Source organism: Squalius cephalus (genome assembly GCF_949319135.1).
Source record: "Squalius cephalus genome assembly, chromosome: 13".
NCBI lineage: Eukaryota > Metazoa > Chordata > Actinopteri > Cypriniformes > Leuciscidae > Squalius > Squalius cephalus.
Genome location: NC_137134.1, coordinates 27,355,892 through 27,380,125, shown reverse-complemented (window position 1 = coordinate 27,380,125; position 24,234 = coordinate 27,355,892). Strand labels below are relative to the sequence as shown.

Sequence of the window (24,234 nt, the reverse complement as noted above, 5' to 3'; positions counted from 1 at the left end):
CGCGGAATCCAGTCACAAATGGAACTTGCTGTATAAAACAGTAGGCTACGCTACGTCACGGAATTTGGCCATTTTTGAATGGCTGTACAATGAATCAAATCTCGATATGGACTAGTGTCTAGTGAATATTAAAGTTCAAAGAGACTGCAATTGTTCTACGCGTCACAGGGAATGAGCACTCAATGTGCACCCCACTACACACACACTGAAGCACGCATGTAGGCGTGTGTGACCTTCATGGCAGAGCTGCTATAAGAGTCACTTCACGAGAATTTCACCATTTAATTTGATAAAAATATCGTCATTCATTCGTATCAAATACAGACAGAAACTGTAATGTCTTTACAACAACCTGTCAAAATAAAAGTTCGGTATAACTTGAAGAAATTATAACAGAAATATTACTATTGCACAGTAAAGTACTTCAAGTAGGCCTAATAATAATAGTTTATTAAAACACACAGATACTCAAATGTCTACAACCCACCAAATTAAAAGTTCGGTCTAACTCAAAGAAATTATGAAAGAAATTGCACAGTAAAATGTAGCCTACTTTAAAATAAAAAAAATAATAATAATAATATTAATGAAATCTATTAAAATTATATTTTAAAGGAATATCACACAAGTTTTCTTACATTTTTTTATTTAAACAGCGAACTTGCCAAAACAATAACACCTTTTTTCCCCACAAAAGCAAATTTGTATTTGTGCTTATAATGTTTTAATGTTATATATATATAGTACTACACCATATAGTACTACACCACTGCTGGGGATTTACTGACTGTACATCTGTATGTCTATAACTGACACACTCAGTTCAATTCATGGTCCTCTCTTTAGTACCACTGGCCTAGAGATTCATGTTGGTTTTAATAATAGAAAATGTGAACATTTGAATCATATCACGTTCTCTGTTCTTCTTTCTCATTTTGAGAAGACATAAAGGCCTGTATAGTCTGTTGTGGGCGGTGCTACTGCAGGAGTTTATTTAAACCCCTTCACTACAGACCGGCAGCACATTTAACATCTCAAGAGCGCCAGAATTGGTTATTATAAGATTCCTATTGTGAAACTCTTTTGCACACTTCTGAAAAAAATGTCCAAGGTGTTTTTTTTCTTTTGTTTTTGCTCATGGAGTCTGTCTGGTAAGTATTTTTATGGCTTTACTTCAGTTTATATTATTTGTCCACACATTCTTCTGCTCCTTATTATTTTCATCATCAATGTTTCTCATAAAATGTATGTTTTATTAGACTAAAATACTTTTGTGTTCATATTGCTGTTCTGAACGGTGCCGATTTTCCCTTCCAGTATGAAAGGTTTTATTTATTGTGAATTATAGAATTGTACATTGAAATGAGTGCAGTGAAAATTTGTTTTTCCCTGACAAATATTTAGTTCAAATAGTTTAAAAATTGCTAAAACCCTCTTTCTGAGTAACTGTTTCTGTTTGTTCTTCAGGAGTGTTTGGTGTTGATGAAGTGAAGTCAGTGTCAGTGACTGAGGGAGAATCTGTCACTCTAAACTCTGGTGAAACTGAAACACAGACAGATGATCTGATCATGTGGAGTTTTGGACACAGTCTCATAGCTAAAATCTACAGACAGAAGAACAAGACAGATGTTTCTGATGAGAAATTCAGAGACAGACTGAAACTGGATCAAACCGGATCTCTGACCATCACAAACACCAGAACCACAGACTCTGGACTTTATACAGTCAGAAGCACCAGATCACTGACACCGCTCAACATATTCAATCTTACTGTCTATGGTGAGTTAAAACACTTTTCACAATTTCAGTAATTTAACAATGTCTGCACATCATCATTGTCATTCTTGTCTTTTGTCAAAATGTCATGACCCTTTCAACTGAGTGTAATATTTTCAGGTGTCAATGACACCAGGTGCAACCTAAGTCAGGTTCGTAGGCAAAAAAAACAAATCTACCACAGATGTCTGACTTAATTTTGACTTCTTAGACAAGCAGTGGCTTCATGTTATTTCCTTTATTTCATGGGGATTTACTGACTGTATGTCTACTGACACACTCAGTTCAATTCATGGTCCTCTCTTTAGTACCACTGGCCTAGAGATTCATGTTAGTTTTAATAATAGAAATGTGAACATTTGAATCATATCACGTTCTCTGCTCTTCTTTCTCATTTTGAGAAGACATAAAGGCCTGTATAGTCTGTTGTGGGTGGTGCTTCTGCTGGAGTTTATTTAAACCACTTCACTACAGACCGGCAGCACATTTAACATCTCAAGAGCGCCATAACTGGTTATTATAAGATTTCTATTCTCTTTTGCACACTTCTGAAAAAAAAAAAAATGTCCAAGGTGTTTTTTTTCTTTTGTTTGTGCTCATGGAGTCTGTCTGGTAAGTATTTTTATGGCTTTACTTCAGTCTATATTATTTGTCCACACATTCTTCTGCTCCTTATTATTTTCATCATCAATGTTTCCCATAAAATGTATGTTTTATTAGACTAAAATACTTTTGTGTTCATATTGCTGTTCTGAACGGTGCTGATTTTCCCTTCCAGTAAGAAAGGTTTTATTTATTGTGAATTATAGAATTGTACATTGAAATGAGTGCAGTAAAAAAATTGTTTTTCCATGAAAAATATTTAGTTCAAATACTTTAAAAATTGCTAAAACCCTCTTTCCGAGTAACTGTTTCTGTTTGTTTCTCAGGAGTGTTGTCAGTGTCAGTGACTGAGGGAGAATCTGTCACTCTAAACTCTGGTGAAACTGAAATACAGACAGCTGATCTGATAATGTGGAGTTTTGGACACAACAACAGTCTTATAGCTAAAATCAACAGACAGAAGAATAAGAGAGAGTTTCCTGATGAGAGATTCAGAGACAGACTGAAGCTGGATGAGAAGACTGGATCTCTGACCATCACAAACACCAGAACCACAGACTCTGGACTTTATACAGTCACCAGCAGCAGATCAGAGACGCCGCTCAACACATTCAATCTTACTGTCTATGGTGAGTTAAAACACTTTTCACAATTTCAGTAATTTAACAATGTCTGCACATCATCATTGTCATTCTTGTCTTTTGTCAAAATGTCATGACCCTTTCAACTGAGTGTAATATTTTCAGGTGTCAATGACACCAGGTGCAACCTAAGTCAGGTCCGTAGGCAAAAACAAATCTACCACTGATGTCTGACTTAATTTTGACTTCTTAGACAAGCAGTGGCTTCATGTTATTTCCTTTATTTCATGGGGATTTACTGACTGTATGTCTACTGACACACTCAGTTCAATTCATGGTCCTCTATTTAGTACCACTGGCCTAGAGATTCATGTTGGTTTTAATAATAGAAAATGTGAACATTTTAATCATATCACGTCCTCTGTTCTTCTTTCTCATTTTGAGAAGTCATAATAGGCCTGTACAGTCTGTTGTGGGCAGTGCTACTGCAGGAGTTTATTGACACTGAGTTTCACTAAAGTTTCACTAAATCACTTCACAACAGACCGGCAGCACATTTAACATTTGCGCCAGAACTGGTTAAGATTTCTATTGTGAAACTCTTTTGCACACTTCTGAAAAAAATGTCTTAAGTGTTTATTTTCTTTTGTTTGTGCTCATGGAGTCTGTCTGGTAAGTATTTTTATGGCTTTATTTCAGTTTATATTATTTGTCCACACATTCTTCTGCTCCTTATTATTTTCATCATTAATGTTTCACATAAAATGTATGTTTTATTAGACAAAAGTACTTTTGTGTTCATATTGCTGTTCTGAACGGTGCCGATTTCCCTTCCAGTATGAAAGGTTTAATTTATTGTGAATTATAGAATTATAGATTGAAATGAGTGCAGTGCAAATTTGTTTTTCCCTGACAAATATTTAGTTCAAATAGTTTCTAAATTGCTAAAACCCTCTTTCCGAGTAACTGTTTCTGTTTGTTTCTCAGGAGTGTTTGGTGTTGATGAAGTGAAGTCAGTGTCAGTGACTGAGGGAGAATCTGTCACTCTAAACTCTGATACTGAAATACAGACAGATGATCAGATCGAGTGGAGTTTTGGACCTAAAGACATTCTCATAGCTAAAATCTACGGGGAAGACTATAAGACCATGTTTTATAAAGATAGTGTTGATGGGAGATTCAGAGACAGACTGAAGCTGGATGAGAAGACTGGATCTCTGACCATCACAAACACCAGAACCACAGACTCTGGACTTTATAGAGTAACCAGCGCCAGATCAGAGACGGCGCTCAACACATTCAATCTTACTGTCTATGGTGAGTTAAAACACTTTTCACAATTTCAGTAATTTAACAATGTCTGTACATCATCATTGTCATTTTTGTCTTTTGTCAAAATGTCATGACCATTTCCAGCATGGTTAATATGATTTATTGTGTTTGATAATGTTCTGTGTCAGTGACTGTTATAGAAATGACATTTTAGAAATGTATTTGCAGTACATTTTTATGTAATGAATTGTGTGACACTTAAACTTTAATTTCAGTGTAGCATGAATCCTGTATGTTGAGAGAGACTCTCATATCAAATAAAGACCAATAAAATGAAAATGTTCTTACTGTAAATTAGAGCTCTCATGTTTTTTTTTTTCTCAGCTCGTCTGCCTGTTCCTGTCATATTTAGTCACACTTGTTCATCATCATCATCATCATCATCGTCATCGTCATCATCGTCAAATTGTTCACTGGTGTGTTCATCAGTGTCGAATGTGAGTGATGTGACTCTCTCCTGGTACAAAGGAATCAGTGTATTGTCCAGCATCAGTGTGTGTGATCTCAGCATCAGTCTCTCTCTACCTCTGGAGGTGGAATATCAGGATAAAAACACCTACAGCTGTGTGCTGAACAATCCCATCAGCAACCAGACCACACATCTGGACATCAACACACACTGCCACACATGTGCAGGTACATCTATGAAGAAGAAGAGCGAGCAAACATCATCAAACTCTGATTAATCAGATACGCAGGAAGGTGAAAATGTTCTTGAACTGCTTTGACTATATCATTTTCTTGAGTAAATATCATTTATTATAAATATCATTTAAGTGATATTTTATTCCATTCAAATAAAATACAAATATTTCTATATTACTTTTAACAATACAAATATTCTAAAACAAAAATAGTGCCTTACCCACTGTGTTTAATGACAATCAATATATATGATCGTATTGTTTTGTATTATTATAAGCCTTGGAAAATACACAATAAGGAAAAGGATTTGGATTGGGATAACAGATACAGCTGAGAGTTTTAGCAGTGTTGTGCAGTAAACCAATCCATGTTTCATTTGTATTGTGCTTTATACAACTTCACTTCGATCAAAGGTAAAAAACAAACAAAAACCTTCTACTCTCTCGCATGTAACACTGGAAAATACCATTCATTATAGTAAATCGGTTTGGTTTGTTTGGATGTTTCTTTTAAATAAACAGATTCCATAAGACTCAGTGACTTTGTTTTTTCAGTACTTGTCACTGTGCGTCTTCAAATCAGTCCCTCCCTATAAATGAGTATTCATGTTTTTAGTTAGTTATTTAGTGTAACATTATCTGTCATCACCTTAATTGGAGTTGTTCATTCAAACCCTCATCGATAGGCCTATAATTATATATATATATAAAAAGGCTTCAGTGCAGTAACTCACCATGAGTCTTGCACTGTCAAGTTTTCTGCATGACTGAACAAATATTTTGCTTTCCAAAATACAATATCCAACCAACCTTCAGAAGAGACATCCCTCATTTCTTTGTTCTGGTCTCATTTATCTTTTGAATTTATTTTTACTTACACTTATTTAGCAGACATTTTTATTTGGAAAATACCAGAGATACAATAGGCCACTCTCTGCGAAAAAAAAAAAAAAAAACAAAAAAAAAAAACATATGACTTGGATATAACTATTAAATGAAAAGAAGGGAAATGCACATTCAAAATGTCTTTTAAAAGTTGGCAAACATTAATCTCATCATGGCTGCTGGTGTTTCTGTTGAAAACACACTGTTTAACAGTTCTAGGAAGATGTTGACTACTAGAATAGGAACTTGAGAAGCTGAGAAGTAAAACAAATGACCAAAGTCACGAACACAAAAATAAATGTGTGAACTTTTAGTCAGTTCTTTAGTTTGTTTCTCCCTTCTCTTAAATTGATCTTTATCTCACAACTATATTTGACTATATACACATTTTGACACTCCTGTCTGTTGTGAATCCCATGATTCACAGATGTTTGACCTGATCAAATATCTCCATTGTTAAATTCATTACCAAATTTAGTCTGTGTTTCTCTGCTCTTCACAAACCAACATCAGCTGCATCTGTCACTGAATCAAATGCCTTTCAGCAAGAGATGAGTTTAATACAACAATCTGAATGCTTTTGTCCAAGTGATCAATTGAGAGATGAGAGAGAAGAACTGTGCAGACACTTTAACCTCTAAACACACTGCGGTTTAATGCACTTCTGCTAAAATACAAAATGCTGATAAGCAGTTCTTCACAGAAATATCAAGAGCTTAAAGTGTCAAAATATATGCAGTTACTAATGTATATATATATATATATTTTTTTTTTTTTTTACATGTGAATGTGTGTTCATGGCATTCAAATTTCCGTCTGAAATAATCTAAACCATGTTAACTGGCAACACAGTCTCACTCCCTACTCGTCAAATGTCTGATGCATGGTCAAGGACCCCTGGCGTCAAGTTTCAACAAAAGGTCCCAGCAAACACAGAACGTTGGCACAACGTAGCCAACCTTCTAACAACGTTTTATCAACATTAGAAAAGGTTTAAGAAACAACAAATGATTGATAAAATGTTTGATTTAGGGTTAAAACCAACACACACATACCATTGCGAATATTTGCCTTGGCAGCTATCCATCTCCTCCGGTTACTTGTCCTCAAACAATAATGGGCTGACTGAGTCCGAAAGGTCCTTTTGGTCTTTTCAGCTGAAAAAAGAGAAAAGAAAATATCATTATGTAAAATATTTTTAATAATAGTAAAAGAAAAATGACTGATTTACCTTACAAATATTAGATGTTACATTATTAAGCATTAAAAGCATGTTAAGTGTTGTGGTTAATATGCATTTACAACAAATATCACTTTAAAACTACCAATACTGATGTAAAAGCATGGTAAGTTTTGTTATTACTGTGGTAAAACTAATGTTACTGAGGTTTAAAGCATGGTAAGTTTTGTGGTGGTTACTGTCCTTTTACCACACCAATCACAGTAAAACTAGGGTTACTGTGGTAAAAGCATAGTACGTGTTGTGGTTACTGTGCATTTACAATAATTTTTACATTAAAACTACCAATAGTGTGGTAAAAGCATGGTAAGTGTTGTTTTTACTGTGCTTCTACTACAAATACAACTTTGGAACTAATAGTACTACTTTAAACCTGATATGAATAAGATGAATTGATTGAAGGTCTGGGTCTTAGGCCTATAGCACGTCACGTGACAGACAGTAGGCTATCACCCTGTTTTGAATTAGAAAACGTACTCGGTTACTAACGTAACCTCGGTTCTCTCTAGAGAGAGGAACGAGTACTGCGTAGAATACGCTAGGGGAAAATCCTTTTCCACGAGAATACTGAAGCCAAAAAATTATCCTTAATTTTGTATTAATGTAAAACGCGTTGCGGCAGCATACAGACATAGGCGAGGCAGCTTGCGCGCCTATAGGCTGGTCTGCTGGCAACTGCTTAAGCCTATCGAGCGAGACCTAGAGTGACGTCAGACCCAATGAGGGTGCTTCGCGCCCTCTGCGTCACGTCCCGCCGAAACGGGCGTGGCTTAGGTTTATAAATACCGCTCGCAGGCATTATTTCTCTGGTTTTTCATAGTCGAAGCAACCAGAGCGCGTGCAGGCACGGCAGGATACGCAGTACTCGTTCCTCTCTCTAGAGAGAACCTAGGTTACGTTAGTAACCGAGTACGTTCTCTTACGAGAGATACTCTCGTACTGCGTAGAATACGCTAGGGGAACCTACTGTAAAACGCTGTGCGTGCTGGGATCTGATACCATAGACTCAAGGGCGACAGCCCGGAGTTCATACAGTACATGATCACCCAGGGGACTCACAGGGAATCCTGGAAGAGAGGGGGGTTAGCCACTATCTTCCTTATAGCAGCATAGAGCAAGGATTGCAATACTCAATAGCTGCATAACTGACAGCGCCAGTTATGAGATTTTGGCCATACTAGACCGACAGTAGTCTGGCCTGTAGTGCGGGAACCTCTAGGTTGTAAAACCTTATAAATGTAGACGGAGAGGCCCAGCCTGCCGCCATACAAATATCTTGCAAGGCAATCCCACTTGACCATGCCCACGATGAAGCCATGCTTCTCGTGGAGTGCGCTTTGACACCCAGCGGGCACTGCATGCCCTTGGTTGTGTAAGCTAGCGCTATTGCGTCCACTACCCATCTGGATAGGGTCTGTTTCGAAGCGGCTAGTCCCTTAGAACGCCCGCTGAACGAAACAAAGAGCTGCTCCGTCTGTCTGAAAACAGACGAGCGAGACACATACGCTCTTAACGCCCTGACTGGGCAAAGGGAGCTTTCGTCCATATTTCCTTCAGTGACCGGCAGGGCAGACAGGGAAATGGCCTGTGCTCTGAACGGTGTATTGAGGGATTTACATAACCGTGCTTAGGTTTGAGTATAACTCTAGAGTCATTCGGCCCAAATTCCATGCACGTCGCGCTTACTGAGAGCGCGTGTAAGTCCCCTATGCGCTTCACTGAAGCGAGAGCCAGAAGAAACGCCGTCTTGAAAGACAGGTGTTTAAGATCAATCTCCTGCAAGGGCTCAAATGGATGACCTTTCATGGCTTCCAGTACCGTAGAAAGGTCCCATATAGGGACTGTGGGAGGTCTGGGAGGATTCAGTCTCTTAGCTCCTCGAAGGAAGCGAATGACTAAATCGTTCCTTCCAATAGACTGGCCGAGCGTGGTCGAAGAGAACACTGCTATGGCCGCTACATAGACTTTGAGCATGGAAGGGGACCTGCCCTTATCCAACAGCTCCTGTAGGAAGGAGAGAACCTCCGTCACACCGCAATGCAGGGGTGACACACCCCGAGCTGTGCACCAGCTAGAGAACACTGACCATTTTGAGGCATAGAGACGTCGCGTAGACGGAGCTCTGGCCTGTGTGATAGTGTTTAACACTCCCTGTGGGAGGTCAGCGGGTACCCGTTGATGGCCCACACATGGAGGGACCACAGCTCTGGGTGAGGGTGCCAAATCGAGCCGTTGGCTTGAGAGAGGAGATCCCTCCTCAGAGGCACTGGCCACGGGGCGGTGCTCACTAACTGCATCACAATTGGGAACCAAGGTTGGCTCATCCAAAGTGGGGCTACAAGCAGCACTGAGCATCCTTCTTCCCTGACCCGTTCTACCACCTGAGTCAGGAGGGAGACGGGGGGAAAAGCGTAGAGAGGACGGCGAGGCCACTCGTGGGTCAGCGCGTCCTTGCTCTTCGAGAAAAATTCTGGACAGTGAGCGTTTTCTTGAGACGCGAACAGGTCTACTTCCGCTCTGCCGAATTTCTTCCACAGCAGCTGGACTGTCTGTGGGTGCAAAGACCATTCTCCTGTCGGAACCTGGTTCCTGGACAGTCTGTCTGGTCCTATATTTAGGAGCCCTGGCACGTGCGCTGCTCTCAGCGAGAGCAGGTTGCTGCGGGCCCATATCAGGAGGCGCCTGGTTAGCCTGTACAGAGTCAGGGACCTGAGGCCGCCCTGGCGATTTATGTAGGACACCACTGAGACGTTGTCTGAACGTATTAGCACGTGGTGTCCCTTTATGAGGGGACAAAAGCGCGTGAGCGCTTTGCTCACTGCCAACATTTCGAGGCAGTTGATATGTAAGAGCTTCTCCTGCTTTGACCATTGGCCAAAAAGCGGTCTGCCCTCGAGCAGCGCTCCCCATCCCGAGGTGGATGCGTCCGTGGACACCACCATCACTCTCGAGGAAGTCCCCAGGCTTACACCTGATTGGTACCAGTCTTTTGCCTCCCAAGGTTTCAAAGCTGCAATGCGTGCTTGATTGACCTTGACGCGAAGCTGACCGGAGGCCCACGCTGTGCGTGGTACTCTCTTTCTGAGCCAGAACTGCAGTGGGCGCATGCGCAGAAGGCCCAACTGGAGAACTGAAGATGCTGAGGCCATCAGACCGAGCATCCTTTGAAAGGCTTTGAGAGGGACTATCGCGCCGCAGCGGAACGAGCCGGCTGCGCGCCGAATGTCCAGTGTGCGCTGAGATGACAGGCGTGCTGTCATTAGCAGCGAGTTCAGCTCAATTCCCAGAAAAGATATAATCTGTCTGGGGAAAAGCGAGCTCTTTTCCCAGTTCACTGCGAGACCGAGATTCTCGAGGTGATCGAGTAAAATGGTCCTGTGCTCTACGAGCTCTGAGTGAGATTGGGCTAAAATCAGCCAGTCGTCCAGATAGTTCAGCACTCGTATGCCCCGTAATCTGAGGGGTGCGAGCGCTGCGTCCATGCACTTCGTAAATGTACGGGGTGCCAGGGACAAGCCGAAAGGCAGGACTGTGTACTGATATGCCTGGCCCTCGAAGGCGAATCTCAAAAATCGCCTGTGACGTGACGCTATCTGTATTTGAAAATACGCGTCCTTTAGATCTATTGACACAAACCAGTCCCCCTGGCGGACGTGCGCGAGGATTTTTCTGGTTGTGAGCATCCTGAACTGGTGCTTCATAAGCGCTCTGTTCAGCTGCCGCAGATCTAGTATGGGTCTGAGACCCCCGTCCTTTTTGGGCACCAGGAAGTATCTGCTGTAAAGCCCCCCTTCGCTTTGAGCTTGAGATAGGGGTTCTATAGCCCCTTTGCTCAACAGTTTCAAAATCTCGGCTCGAAGTAGATGAGCTACTTTCGATTCTACCGTGGTCTCGACGCGCGCCATGAAGCGGCGAGGGCGTCGGCGAAACTGCAGCGAATAGCCTTTTTTTATGATGTTCAGCACCCATCTCGAAACCCCGGGAAGCTTTTCCCACGCAGGTGCGCGAGTAGCTAGGGGCTGGATGCGAAGCACGCTCTGATCGGCTCGCGATACAGCGGCTTTTGCGTGCTGTGACATAAGCGTCGCGCTCATGACATCTGAGGCAGGGGGGCGCGCTGATAACAGCGGGCAGAATGCCCGCGCTCGACTCCTCCGCAGTGTTTAGCTGTGAGGAGGAGGGCTGGGCTAGTTTCATGTCTGTGTGTGGGCGTGGGCGCAGAGCAGCGGGCACATACACCACTTTTACAGCATTGCTCACGTGAGCAGAGCGTATGCATACTGGTCCTGTATTTACAGAGACCGTGAGACATGTGGGAAGTAGCGTTTGTGGGCACTGGGTAGTGGGCACGTTTGCTACGTTTAAAGCGCAATCGATCTGAGTCGATTTTATGTGCGCGAGCCCTGTGTGAAGGGCTGTGTTTGTGTGTAGGAATGGGCACTGAGTAGTGGCCATTTTTTCTACACATGAAAACACCGTCGGCCGTGGCCGGGACACCAGAAAATACACTCTTTAAGGGATTTATCTGGGTAGCCGTAAAATGGCTTTTTTTTTTTCTTTTTTTGTGCAGGCAAGCGGGCAATGGAACCGGCTTGATGGCTGCTAAATACGCTGGACCAGTCACATTTCTTGGAACTGGACGAGCGGCAAGGTTTGGGTGCAGGCGAGGGGGTTGTACAACGCACTCGTTGGCTGCAAAACACACATCTGCAGTCGCCTCTTCAGGGAACTGACAGAGCGAGCATTGGCGGCATAATTTTATTTGCCGGTAGACCCGGGATCGAACCCGGGTCTCTCATGCGGAAATCTGTGAATCTGCCACTGGCCCACAGGGGAAGACACATAAGATTTCAGTCAGCGCGAGTATTATCAGAGAGCGTCAACATGCTGGCGTTTGTTTGCAGGCGTGCGTGTAACAACAGGCTCGCTCACTGCAATAAAGACATTTCCAGTCGCCTGAATATCAGAGGGGAATGAGAAATGTGTGAGAGATTGAGATCGGCCCGGCCGTAGCGGGACTAGAACACTCTTTTCTCCTTTCGCCAGTGACGCACGGGAACCATAGAAACGGTGTCTGGGTGCAGGCGAGCGGGTTGCACAACGCGCTCGTCGGCTGCAAAATGCACGTCTGCAGTCACCTTCCAGGGAACTGACAGAACGAAGCATTGGCGGCATAATTTATCTGCCGTTAGACCGGGATTCGAACACCGGTCTCCCGTGTGACAAAACCTAGGATTCCGCCACTGAGCCACAGGGGGGAAACACAAAGGCTTTCAGATGCACGAGCATATGAAAGAGCGTCAACATGTTTTCTTCGGCGTTTGCTTGCAGGCGAGCGTGTATTAAACAGGCACGTTTGCTGCAGTATAGACAATTCCAGTCGCCTGATCAGGGAACTGAGACGTGTGAGAAATGAGTTCAGTCCGGTCTCGACGGGACTGTAAACACTTTTCTCCTTTCGCCGGTGAGTGACGCGTGACGGACCGCTCCAGACATCCCCTGTGAACGGCGCGGTTGTGCGGCTCGAACAGAGGGCGAGCAGGTATCATCCCCCAAGCAGGCAAGGCAAGCGGGCGAACCGGCGAGCTTTGCGGCTTGGAAGGGCGGAGGAGCAGTCTCGGAGAAGGATGCCAGGTGAGTCCTCAGAGTCACCATAGGCAGTACCTAGCTCGCAGTGAGGGCAGTCGCCGTCAGCGAGCGCGAGAACTGCGTGATCCTCAGGAAAGGGGCGTCTTGAAAAAGACGCCCGGCTCTTTTAGTGCAATGAGAGTGTGTGTCGCGGCGGCGAGCACACACACAAGGCATAGTAAAAGAGAAAAAGGATACTGAACCGGATAGCGCAGCAGGAAGGCGATGAAGGCGGCGCGGCCAGCAGCTTCTCGACTCGTCCCGCTGAAGTGCTTCTTCAACAGCGCGGCTTCTTCTCGGATCCAGCGATGTGAGTTGCTTCGCTGAAGGATGAAAAATCAGAGAAATAATGCCTGCGAGCGGTATTTATAGACCTAAGCCACGCCCGTTTCGGCGGGACGTGACGCAGAGGGCGCGAAGCACCCTCATTGGGTCTGACGTCACTCTAGGCTCGCTCGATAGGCTTAAGCAGTTGCCAGCAGACCAGCCTATAGGCGCGCAAGCTGCCTCGCCTATGTCTGTATGCTGCCGCAACGCGTTTTACATGAATACAAAATTAAGGATAATTTTTTGGCTTCAGTATTCTCGTGGAAAAGGATTTTCCCCTAGCGTATTCTACGCAGTACGAGAGTATCTCTCGTAAGAGAACGTAAAGCCTCCGTGGAGATGACAGATATTATGCAGTGACTATCGACAAACAGAAAAAGACATTGGCCCTGTCCCATTTCTCCCCTCTTAAAACTTCCACTTGGTTTTGAGTGCCCTCGAAAGTAAAGTTCCCTCTGCGAGGGAAGTGGAGTTGAAGATCTTTCCCTATGAAAGCTGTCAAAAGAAAGTCAAACCCTTGTTGCCTGTTGTCGCCACAGAAAGAGTCGGTGCACAGAAGGGGGTAGAGTGACCTCTGCTGGTTGAGCTTCCACATAGCAAGAAGGGCTATAAATATGTTACAAAACTAAAATGTAAATTAAATAATAGAAACTTATAAATAAATAGGCTACCTGCTATCCTAAGCTACATATAAAATGAGTTCACTTGTCTTAATCTGAAGTTACAGGTCACCAATGGTCTTACAAATGTTTAATTCTCCCTAACAGCCAGAGTTATTATTTTATTAGTTTTAATTTTTATTTCAGTTAGCTAAAGTGTTTGTTTTTTTCACACCCAGTGCTACTTTAGTTGTACTAAAAAACGTTATATTAGTTCAGTTTTAGTCTACAATCACCTCGCTAACTATAGTTACTTTTATTTTGAAAGTGTTACCGGTTACTTTCTCTTCCAAAAAAGGAATAGACCACGTGACTTCCGTTTTTGGTTTATAAACGAAAAACGAATTGACTGCAGTTCGAAGACTCTCTTCATTCTTTGTTCAAAAAGGAATAGCGATAGAATGATCGCCAAAAACGAAAAACGGGCCGTTTTTTGTTTGTTTGTTTGTTTGTTTTTTGATTCTGACACCAAAAACGGTTATTTGGTTTTTCGTTTTGAAACAAAAAACAGAAAAACGGTATTTTCGTTTTATAATTACAAACGAATGATGGATTATCCAGATATCTGGGCCCGGTTTCCCGATAACGCTCACTCTTAGCGCTCTAAGAAAGCTCGAAAGATATATCTTACCAAAGTTGTTTATGTTCCTAAGTGTGTTCCCCGAACCATACCTTAGGAAGCTGCTTAAGATATACCTTCTTACGTGCGACGTTACCCAGCGCTGTCCGTGGCGATGGTGCTGAATTGTTTGATATCGATGGCTCGAGAATCAATTATTCTCTCGTGCAGGGGCTGTTTATGTGAGAAAGCGGTGATCTTTATAAATGAAGCACTTCAGAAATAGTTGAAATGGCAATTTATTATGATTATTTGATATTATAAAAAATAATCCAAACTATAATAGCCTATAATAGCCTAGAATCCGTGTATCATTCGTTCAGTCGTTTTTTAATTTAATATTGAAAGTAGAAAAATGAGAAAACAGTTCCTTTTTCGATTTTCATTTTTTCCAAACCAACGAAACCAAGAATTCAGCTTGATTTTTCGTTTTTCGTTCTGAGGTAGAAAAATGTATAAACTGCTGGAATATTCGTATTTTACACGTGGGCGGGAATGAAACGCCCCTTTCCTTTGATTTGTCAGCCGAAGATCAAACTGTCCCGTCATCAGTTCTTCCTCAGTTCTGCACTGCAGAATAAGAGTCCTCGCGTTGTGATTCTTAACGCGTTTATTGCAACTACATTTCATCTTTTTTTTCATCAAATAACCAGACTAACATGGCTCGACACAACCCGTAGGCTACTGGGGAAAACACTAGACAGGGCTTTCTTCTGTGTAGATATAAATTCACCTACGCTTTGCATCAGCTGGGTATGCAGGTAGCCTAAATGACGGCTGTTAGCCTACATGGTCTACATTATTTTTAAATAATAAATGAAGATATAAATCAATATAATTAGTTGTAAATTTAATATTTTTAACACTAATACAAAAAGAAAAGAATAATGCATGTACAATATGTTTATATTAACGTAAACGCATGACATTCAGACTGACTATCTAACAACCGGAGAACAGAGAACAACAGAGATATTAAAATACATACTCTTCTGAGTTTTATGATGTAGGCCTTGTGTTTTATTAAAATTTATTAATTTATATCTCAAAGATGTGCGCTTGTATCGCAGCGCACCGGGTCATGTTGAGAGGGAAACAAACGCATTTTATTATTAGCCTATTCAGAAATAGTGTAAAAGATCGGTAAATAAAATGCAACATTAACATTATAAACACTATTAATAACATATAGCCTAGGCTATCTATGCGTATTTTACTTCCCCTTACTGTAGCCAATGTCAAATCCTTAAATGAATGGTATCCTATTCAGAAAACAACAAGAATGAAAAATAAGTAGCCACGTACAATAAAAATATAGCCTAATAGCTTATAAAAATAGCCTATTTTGTCCTTTATTATAAACAACATTTAGCCAATTTTAAACGCCAAGCCTAAACGAATTTATTTGAATCGAAACTGAAACTGTACCGACGTTGGTTTCGCGCATCTCTCATTCGGTCCAAAGTTTCCTTATTTGCAATGTAATATTTGGATGCTAACTAGTAATGTAAAGAAGGCTTTATACTTAAGTCGAGTCCCAATACACGTAAATAGCCTAGACTACGCGCCCCCTAAACCCACTAAAGATGGACAATGAATGTGACATAAATTTGCACAAACTAAGCATGCGTTGATGTATTATCGAAATATCTACATTTTAATAACAAGTGATTATTTAACAAAAAACAAGTAAAAACGGTCAGGGTTACATTTAGACACAAACACACACACACACACCTCTGAAGCGATAGAAAAGTCCTCGGGACCGCATCACTAGCAAGACGAAACCTGCATTGGTGTACAAGGCTGAAGTCCACCATTCTCCAGTTGAATGGTTGCTACACACACATATAGTTTAGATGTGCCCGTGGTTGATGGCCAACCAACCGCCCGCAGTCAGAGTCCAGCCCTGGCAGCACCGCGGGGAAAGATGCACTGGAACTTTTGCACCATGAAAACAAACGCGCGTCCCATCATTGCCTCTCTCATCTACTACGCGATATCACAGTTTGACATGTCTGTCTTTGGAAAGATCCACGTGGTATCATGATTAATTCAGTGAAGTGTCTTCTCATTGGATATGAAGGCTCAGCCTCATTAATAATTATGAGAGAACGATGAGTCATCAACGGACGATCCGTACAGAAAAACGTCACATCCTGTGACGTGGACTCGATGAAGATTTCAAACCCGGAAGACGAAAATAGCCGATACAAACTCAAATTTAACCATTTATATCCTATTATTCAATTTTACAGATTATAACATTGTCTTCTATGGTGTTCAACACACCTACCTCTGTTAAAATCTCAGAAAAATTGGTTTAGGGTTTCATGACCCTTTAAGGGCGCATGCTTGGCCGTAATCAATGAAACGTGAGCACAACGCACACACACTTTGATTCTCTCATCTACACAGAAGCAGCAGTAAAGGAGCAGGGCTACATAAAGTCTATACTGGACTTCCCTTCATCTTTTACCCGCATTAATATCATCCTTATGGAAGAGTCCTGGTGGTAAGTTGGGGTTAGTCTTGAGCAGGAGTAAGTGCTGTGGGGTAAGAGCTTCCAGATCATTAATATCATTGGAAGGCATGGTAATAGGCCTACTATTCAGAATGGCTTCACATTCACAGAAGAACGTCTGAAGACCTTCCTCATCCAAGTTTTGTTCTCTCAGTGTAGCACCCATGATTTTCCTGATGGACCGGATGATTCTCTCCCACACCCCTCCATGGTGGGATCCGGATGGTGGATTGAATAACCGTCTGATGTCACGTTGGAGCAAGCTGTTCTCGATTTGTGAAGTATTCCACTCCTTTATTGCCTTTCTGAGCTCATGATCAGCTCCAACAAAGTTGGTCCCATTATCAGATCTCATCTCCTTCACCTGACCTCTTCTCGCAATGAAGCGACGCAGAGCTTGAATAAAGGAGTCTGTTTCCAATGATGTTGCCATTTCTATGTGGACCGCACGACAAGCAAGGCAAGTAAATATCACCCCATATCTTTTTACAGATGATCTTCCACGTTTAATGTTGAATGGCCCAAATAGATCCACTCCAGTTCTGGTGAAGGGTGGCTCGTCTGGTACAACTCTGTTTCTTGGTAAGTCCGCCATCATTTGTGTGCCTGATGCACCATGTTGTCTTCGACAGATAGTACACCGTGACAGCATTCTTCTGATTGACGAGGGAGCATCGATAATCCAGTACTTTTGACGTACATGAGACGAGACATGATTACGTCCACTGTGTCCCAGCCGCTCATGCGAATCCTGGAGAATCAGATCAGCCACACGATGGTACTTAGGCAGGATCATCGGGTGCTTGGCTTTGGCTGGCATGGATGCTCGATTGAGCCTCCCTCCAACACGAAGGATTCCCTCTTCAAGTTGTGGATTCAGTCTGAAGATTCGACTACTCTTCTTGATGGAGTCCTTTCTCCGAAGAGCAGATATCTCTTCCTGAAACCTACTTTGCTGACAATGGCTGATGATATCCGTCTCAGCTTGTCGCAGATTGTCCACGGTCAGGTAAGTCTGTTTGAGACTCTTTTTGTAGCTCAACATCTCCCTGTTCACCCGTTGTTGATCACTGTACAATCCATTCATCTCCTTTCTCTTCCTTGACAGGTTTACCAGGGTTCCCTTGAGTTGTGTGAGCCTTCACAGCCTTCTTGAGGTGTATCCATGAAGAATAGTATTGAATTAGTTCTTGCATTGCATCAGTGCTTTCTTCTGCTGTTGTAGCATTGACAAGTATGCCTTTCTTGACCTCAGGATCTTCAGCTGTGAGCTCTTCTAGGTGATCATGTTTGTCTGGCCATTCCCTTTCAGGTTTACTGAGGAAGACAGGCCCTGCAATCCAAACTTCGTTCTTCATGAAGACACTCACCTTTTGTCCCCTGGAGGCGCAATCAGCAGGATTCAACTGAGTGTTGATGTAGCTCCATTGCTGCACTTTTAATGCTTGCAAAATTATGGCAATCCTGTTCACCACAAATGTCTTAAATCTGATGTTCTCATTTGCTAAGTACTTGAGTACGGCAGTACTGTCCGTCCAAAACCTGGAATCTGACAGTGGCAACTGTAGTTCTTTCTTCAGCATGACATCCACCTTCACAGCTAAGGCAGCCGCCGTCAGCTCCATCCGCGGGATAGTTGGTGGTTTGAGAGGGGCAACCCTTGACTTTCCCAAGACAAATGAGCAGCATATTTGGTTGCTACTGTTCTTCTGGACTAAGTAAGTAACAGTACCATAGCCTGTTTCGCACGCGTCACAAAAGTGATGCAGCCGAGCTTGCACTGTTTTCCCAAACTCAGGTGGTTTAAAGCACCGATCCACCTTAAAGTCAGTGAGCTGTTGAAGTTCTTCAGTCCACTCTGTCCATTGTTGTGCGAAATGTTCTGGCACATTGTCATCCCAGCCTGTTCTTAGTCTACACAATTCTTGCAGGATGTTTCTAGCAGGCAGTATGACTGGCGACAACATTCCCCAGTGGGTCGTAGACTGAACTCATCGTAGACAGGATTCCTCTCCTGGTGAGAGGCTTCTGCTCTATGTGCACGTGGAACTTGAACTGATCTGACCGGATACACCACTGTACTCCCAAAGCTCTCTTGATGGCGAGTGAATCCTGGTCAAGATCGAGATCTTTGACTTCTGTTGCCCGGTCCTCAAATTTTTAACAACACATTTCGATTGTTCGTCGTCCATTTTGTCAGTCTAAAACCTCCTGTTTGACAGATGGCCTTCAAGTCTTGGAGTAGTCTGACTGCTTCTTGTTCAGTGGCAACTGATCTCAAACAATCATCTAGATAAAAATGATTTAAGACTGTATCCACTACTGCTGCATCAAACATGTTCTTGTTTGCCTCGGCACACCTTCTCAATGCATTACAAAACACCTGTAAGCTCGATAAAGTCATCACCTTCTAGGCTACTCACTTCTAGGTCTGATACAGCTTTGCATGAGACTGTCTTTTGGTCTCCCATAGTAGTGAGTAGGATGTTCACATTTTTTCCTTGCAGGTGAAGGTCGTTCGCCAGCTTGTTAGTGCAGAAGGAGGCGTTACTCCCTGGATCCATGAATGCATAACAAGTCAACACCTTGTTGCCTTTCTTTGCCTTTACTCTCACAGGAACGATGGCGAGGACACTACCTGTACCCCCGACCCCAGTCTGAGAGCATGCTTCCCCTGCATCCACGAATCCACTGACAACGGTTTACTCTTTCTTTGGAGACTCCTCATTTTGCTTCTCCTGTGAAGCCTCTTCCTTTGGTAAGTCTTTAAATTTCTGCTTTATGTGTAAGAGCGTAGGGTGTGTCGCTGAACATAAACATATCTGACAGCTCTTCTTTTCTTCACAGGCATTACTCATGTGTCCTCCTATAAGACAACTGAAACCAAGTCCTTTGCTCTTAAGGAATTCAAGCTTTTCTTTGTGCAACTTTCTTTGGAGTTTCTTGCACTGTTCCATGGTATGATCTCCCAGACAGAAGATACAAGGTTTCATGAAGGCTTTGTCCATGTTTGTTCCCTTCTCCTGAGCTTTCTTGTTTCCGGCACCAGCAGCATCTTTCTCAGCTTTTTGTTCTTTTACTTCAGTGGCTAGTGTTGTGATATTTTTCTTTCCACTTGACCTTTCAGTCTGACGCTTTGTTTGTCCTGAGATTTCACCAAACACAGGGTGTGCTGCCATTTCAGCCTGTGTGTTGACAAATGACACTACGTCTTTGAACTTTGTCCGCCGATCTTGCTTTTTCTGAATGTCTATGGCGACACTCCTGAATCTCTCTCTCAGCCTGTGGGGGAGCTTTGAGATGATCGTGCGCATGTTAGCAGCATTTTCCATCTCTTCTAAGTACTGCAGATCTGACATTGCATTATTGCAGTTTGTCAAAAAGAGGGCATATGCTTCAAGTGCCTTGGTGTCATCTGCTTTAATGGCAGGCCAGTTTAAAGCCTTGTCTAGATATGCCACGGATATCTTATATTCATCACCAAAGCGTTCCTTTAGAAGTCTCTTGGCTTCAGGGTAGCCCTGATCTGGATCCATATGAAAACAGCTGCGCACTAAGTCATTAGGCTGTCCATATGTGTGCTGTTCTAGATAGTAAAGCCGATCTTTGCTGTTTTCAGTCTTACTTTCTATGCGGTGCTCAAAGGCTCTCATGAAGAGACGGTTTTTTTTTTACAGGTTCCACTTGCAACAGTCATGCAGCAGCAACGACGAGCAATCCACTTAGCACTCACCAGCCATGAGCACAGCGCATGATAAGGCTAGTAGCCGAAAGTCGGCTAGTTTTTCCGATTTACAAAAAAGAATGTAAGCTGACTAATACACTTATTTTAGTTGCTAATGAAATAAAATATTCTTAATAGAAGTAGCTAGAAGTTAGCAGTTAGCAGGTAAGAAAACCGTTCGCTTCCACAGCTCTCAACATCTGAATCACATAATGAGAATCAACGTAATGTAGCCGGAGTTTGGCCGGTTCTTAAAGAGGCAGTACACTATTTTACCATATGTACTAAATCCTATAAGAACATGAATTCTAGTATGCTTTTAACCTTTTAAGTATTATTTAACATTTTAACCATTACATGAACTTCTAAATGAAATTATTTACCTTTTTAACATTAACTCTTATTTACATTACTATGAATTGTACTTTGGCCTCTACACTAATTAAGAAATCATTTTCTGTATATTCTCTCTTTTCTGCATTTCACCTCTGCTGTAGCTTCTTTCCTTTTAATAAAACCTGTCATTGTATAATAATATTGTAGGCTCTGTGACAAATGGTTTGTTGTGTTCCTAGATCCTTCCATGCTGATGTCCTGAACCGTAGCAGAGTTGAGCTGATCATCATCTCTAAGGCGCTATCAACCAGATGACTAGTAAGTAAAACCAAGCCAAAGAAAAATGTACACTTGTGGACAATAAAGGAACTAAACTAAAACTTCAAACATACTCTAATGTTGTTGGTAAAAATATATATTTGTTTTGTAAGAAGTATCTTATGCTCACCAAGACTGCATTTATTTAATTAAAAATACAGTAAAAACAATAATAATGTGAAATAATATTAAAACATTTAAATAACTGTTTTCTATGGAGAAGCATCACATTATCCTTCAGAATTCATTCTAATATGATGATTTGATGAAACATTAATGATTATTATCAGTGTTGAAATCAGTTGTGCTGCTTCATATTTTTTATTTGATGAATAGAAAGAAAAAAAAAAGCATTTATTTGAAACAGAAATCTTTACTCTCAATTAAATGCATCCTTGCTGAATAAAATATGAATATGACTTTTGAGTTTAGTAGTGTAAACTACCATTTATATATGTTCGGTCTATTTAACAATTAATCCTGGAGAGAGAAAAAAGAAAATGGATTAAACTGTTACACTGGTTTTCACAGAAATATTAAGCAGCACAATTGTTTTCAACATAGATAATACTCAGAAATGTTTAGGACGTTTGCATTGTGAGAATGTATAGTATTCAAATATAAAAATGCTGACTTGTTAGGTCATGTTTTCTCATTAAAATCAGATGATTTCCTATTAATTCAATTGAATGTAAGGGAATAACTCTAGAATAACCTTCCTGATAATGTTTGGGGCCCAGAAACATGATCCTAATTTAAATCTAGATTAAAGACACATCTCTGGAGCCAAGCATTCAATTTACACATCTCATAATCGTGCACTACAGTTAATGTGATGAAATAGTAAAAAGTGCACATGATCATCTTTTGCCTGAAATAATATGTACAGCAGATATGCTAATCTTGCTCCTGTTGCTTCCCTGTTTCTATCTCAGGATGCCCAGCAAGTTCACTAGAGATTACAGCAGCTCCAGTGTGGATCCAGCCTCACTTGTGAAGACTTCTAATGACACCAACACTCACAAAGACTTCAGATGATGGCAACTATAGATGGACACAAAACTGCCAGATATTATCCTTATATTGCATTGGCCCGGTTTCACACACAGGGCTTAGATTAAGACAGGATTAGGCCTTAGTGAAATTAGGATATTTAAGTAGCTTTTTAAAATGTAGCCTACTTTAGAAAAAAAAAAGAAGGAAAAAAAACATTACTGGTGTGCATCTTGAACCAAAACAATGGCACTGAAATATTTTAAGATATGTGAGTGCAAGTTGCTTCCAGTTAAGACAGTTCAAACATGCATTTTAGTCTGGGACTATCTTAAGCCTTTTCTGTGAAACCGGGGAAGGTTTGCATGACAGTTTTGCTGACAAATAAACAGGAATATCTCAGTACACGTAACTCAGAGAAAGATTGTTCTAACATATTACCAACATTGTAAGAATAGCAGGTTGAAAATCTGCAAACTTACCCTTTAAAAATGTTGAAGGATAGCAATTAGGACTTTAAACTCATTATTTGTATTATCTTATGGACATTACTTTGTTGCCAGAAGATGCTCTCCAGTGAGTAGCAGTCGCCTCTGGCTGATTAAAGGATATTTTGCGATTGTATAACCTTGAACGTGCATTTTTTGTAAAGCTGCTATGGAACGATTTGTATTGTGAAAAGCACTATATGGTTTTACTATGGTACAACTGTACCAACCATGTTATTATTATTTTATTTTTTTTAAACCATGGTTCAAGTAGTAATATACATATGGTTATAGTCATGATTACCATAATTTTACTGCAATTATTACAGCAATATAATATTCAGCAATAATATAGCTGTAATAATTGCAGTAAAATTATGGTAATCATGACTATAACCATATGTTTTTAAACCTTTTTGTTGTGAAACCATGGTTCATTTTTATAAGGGTACAAATTATCCTACAATGTACTTGACTAATAGTCACATTGGATAAAATAATCTGATAAATGTTATGCAAATGTATCCATTTCATCTGTTCACTGAAAATTAATTTAATAAAAACTAATTTGCAACTGCTATTGAGACTGGTGTACATTGCTTTTTTTTTCTTTTTTTTTTCTTTTTTTTTTAATCAATTATAGTGTAAGGGTATTTTGGTTAGCATGAGTAACTTATTATTATAAACCGTGGACCGACCGTGGTCCGCCAGAAAACACTTATTATAAACCAGCGGCACGATAGCGGACCACCGTCGGGAAAGCGGCGGCGGCCGCTGGAGGTCCGCTAGAATAACGATGAGCAAAACGCCAGTGATCCGCCAGCGGCGTCCGCCGGTGGGCCGCCAACTTTGCCACCGGTGGTCCGCCACTGGCCCGCTGGACTCATGTTAGCTGGGGTTAGTCTGGTTATTTGATGAAAAAAAAAGATGAAATGTAGTTGCAATAAACGCGTTAAGAATCACAACGCGAGGACTCTTATTCTGCAGTGCAGAACTGAGGAAGAACCGGAAGAACTGATGACGGGACAGTTTGATCTTCGGCTGACAAATCAAAGGAAAGGGGCGTTTCATTCCCGCCTACATGTAGAAATAAAATATTCCAGCTGTTTATAAATTTTTCTACCTCAGAACGAAAAACGAAAAATCAAGCTGAATTCTTGTTTTTCGTTGTTTTGGAAAAAATGAACATCGAAAAAGGAACTGTTTTCTCATTTTTCTACTTTCAATATTAAATTAAAAAACGACTGAACGAATGATACACGGATTGCCTAGCCTACATATTTTAAAATTGTAACATATTGCTGGCACAATAACCTTTTCAAAAATTTACGTGCCTTCTTCTCTTTCCCATTTTTGTTCGCTGAGGTGGAGCTACGATGAAATATTGTTCTTGTAAATACTTTACAGCATTTCAGTAATAAAAGTTTACATCTTGCGTACGGTGCTCGGCAGTGATCAAAAAGGATTTAAACCTTGAATTTTGAATCTCTTCTTGTAAACTCAGAGATGTGGATTCAGACGGCAATTAAATTACACGACCTGTTTGTCAAAAAACAG

General features: G+C 41.3%; 3 protein-coding genes across 4 annotated transcripts in view; 1 reads left to right on the top strand and 2 right to left on the bottom strand.

The window, feature by feature from the left end:
- Positions 1 to 24,234, bottom strand: part of LOC307169809 (uncharacterized protein) — a 294,785-nt gene that overhangs the window by 41,361 nt on the left and 229,190 nt on the right. The window lies entirely within an intron of this gene.
- LOC307169806 (muscle M-line assembly protein unc-89) overlaps positions 1 to 24,234 on the bottom strand; it is a 536,691-nt gene that overhangs the window by 481,347 nt on the left and 31,110 nt on the right. The window lies entirely within an intron of this gene.
- Positions 1,023 to 23,256, top strand: LOC307169826 (uncharacterized protein). Of its 2 annotated transcripts, XM_079890654.1 has the most exons (7): positions 1,023 to 1,151; positions 1,468 to 1,779; positions 2,706 to 3,008; positions 3,948 to 4,277; positions 4,617 to 4,928; positions 21,118 to 21,196; positions 22,132 to 23,256. In XM_079890654.1, exons 1-6 carry the CDS (start codon positions 1,103 to 1,105, stop codon positions 21,138 to 21,140), a joined length of 1,329 nt encoding a protein of 442 aa, XP_079746780.1. In that variant the 5' UTR covers positions 1,023 to 1,102; the 3' UTR covers positions 21,141 to 21,196; positions 22,132 to 23,256. The 2 variants fall into 2 exon arrangements, with proteins under 2 accessions (XP_079746780.1, XP_079746779.1); XM_079890653.1 differs by lacking the exons at positions 21,118 to 21,196; positions 22,132 to 23,256 and having other exon boundaries at positions 4,617 to 5,517.

Excerpts from the sequence above, each read along its gene's own strand:
- LOC307169826 (XM_079890653.1), top strand. The coding sequence starts at position 1,103 with ATGTCCAAGGTGTTTTTTTTCTTTTGTTTTTGCTCATGGAGTCTGTCT. Across the intron at positions 1,780-2,705 it reads ATTCAATCTTACTGTCTATG|GAGTGTTGTCAGTGTCAGTG; the intron begins GTGAGTTAAAAC and ends TTTGTTTCTCAG. Across the intron at positions 4,278-4,616 it reads ATTCAATCTTACTGTCTATG|CTCGTCTGCCTGTTCCTGTC; the intron begins GTGAGTTAAAAC and ends TTTTTTTCTCAG.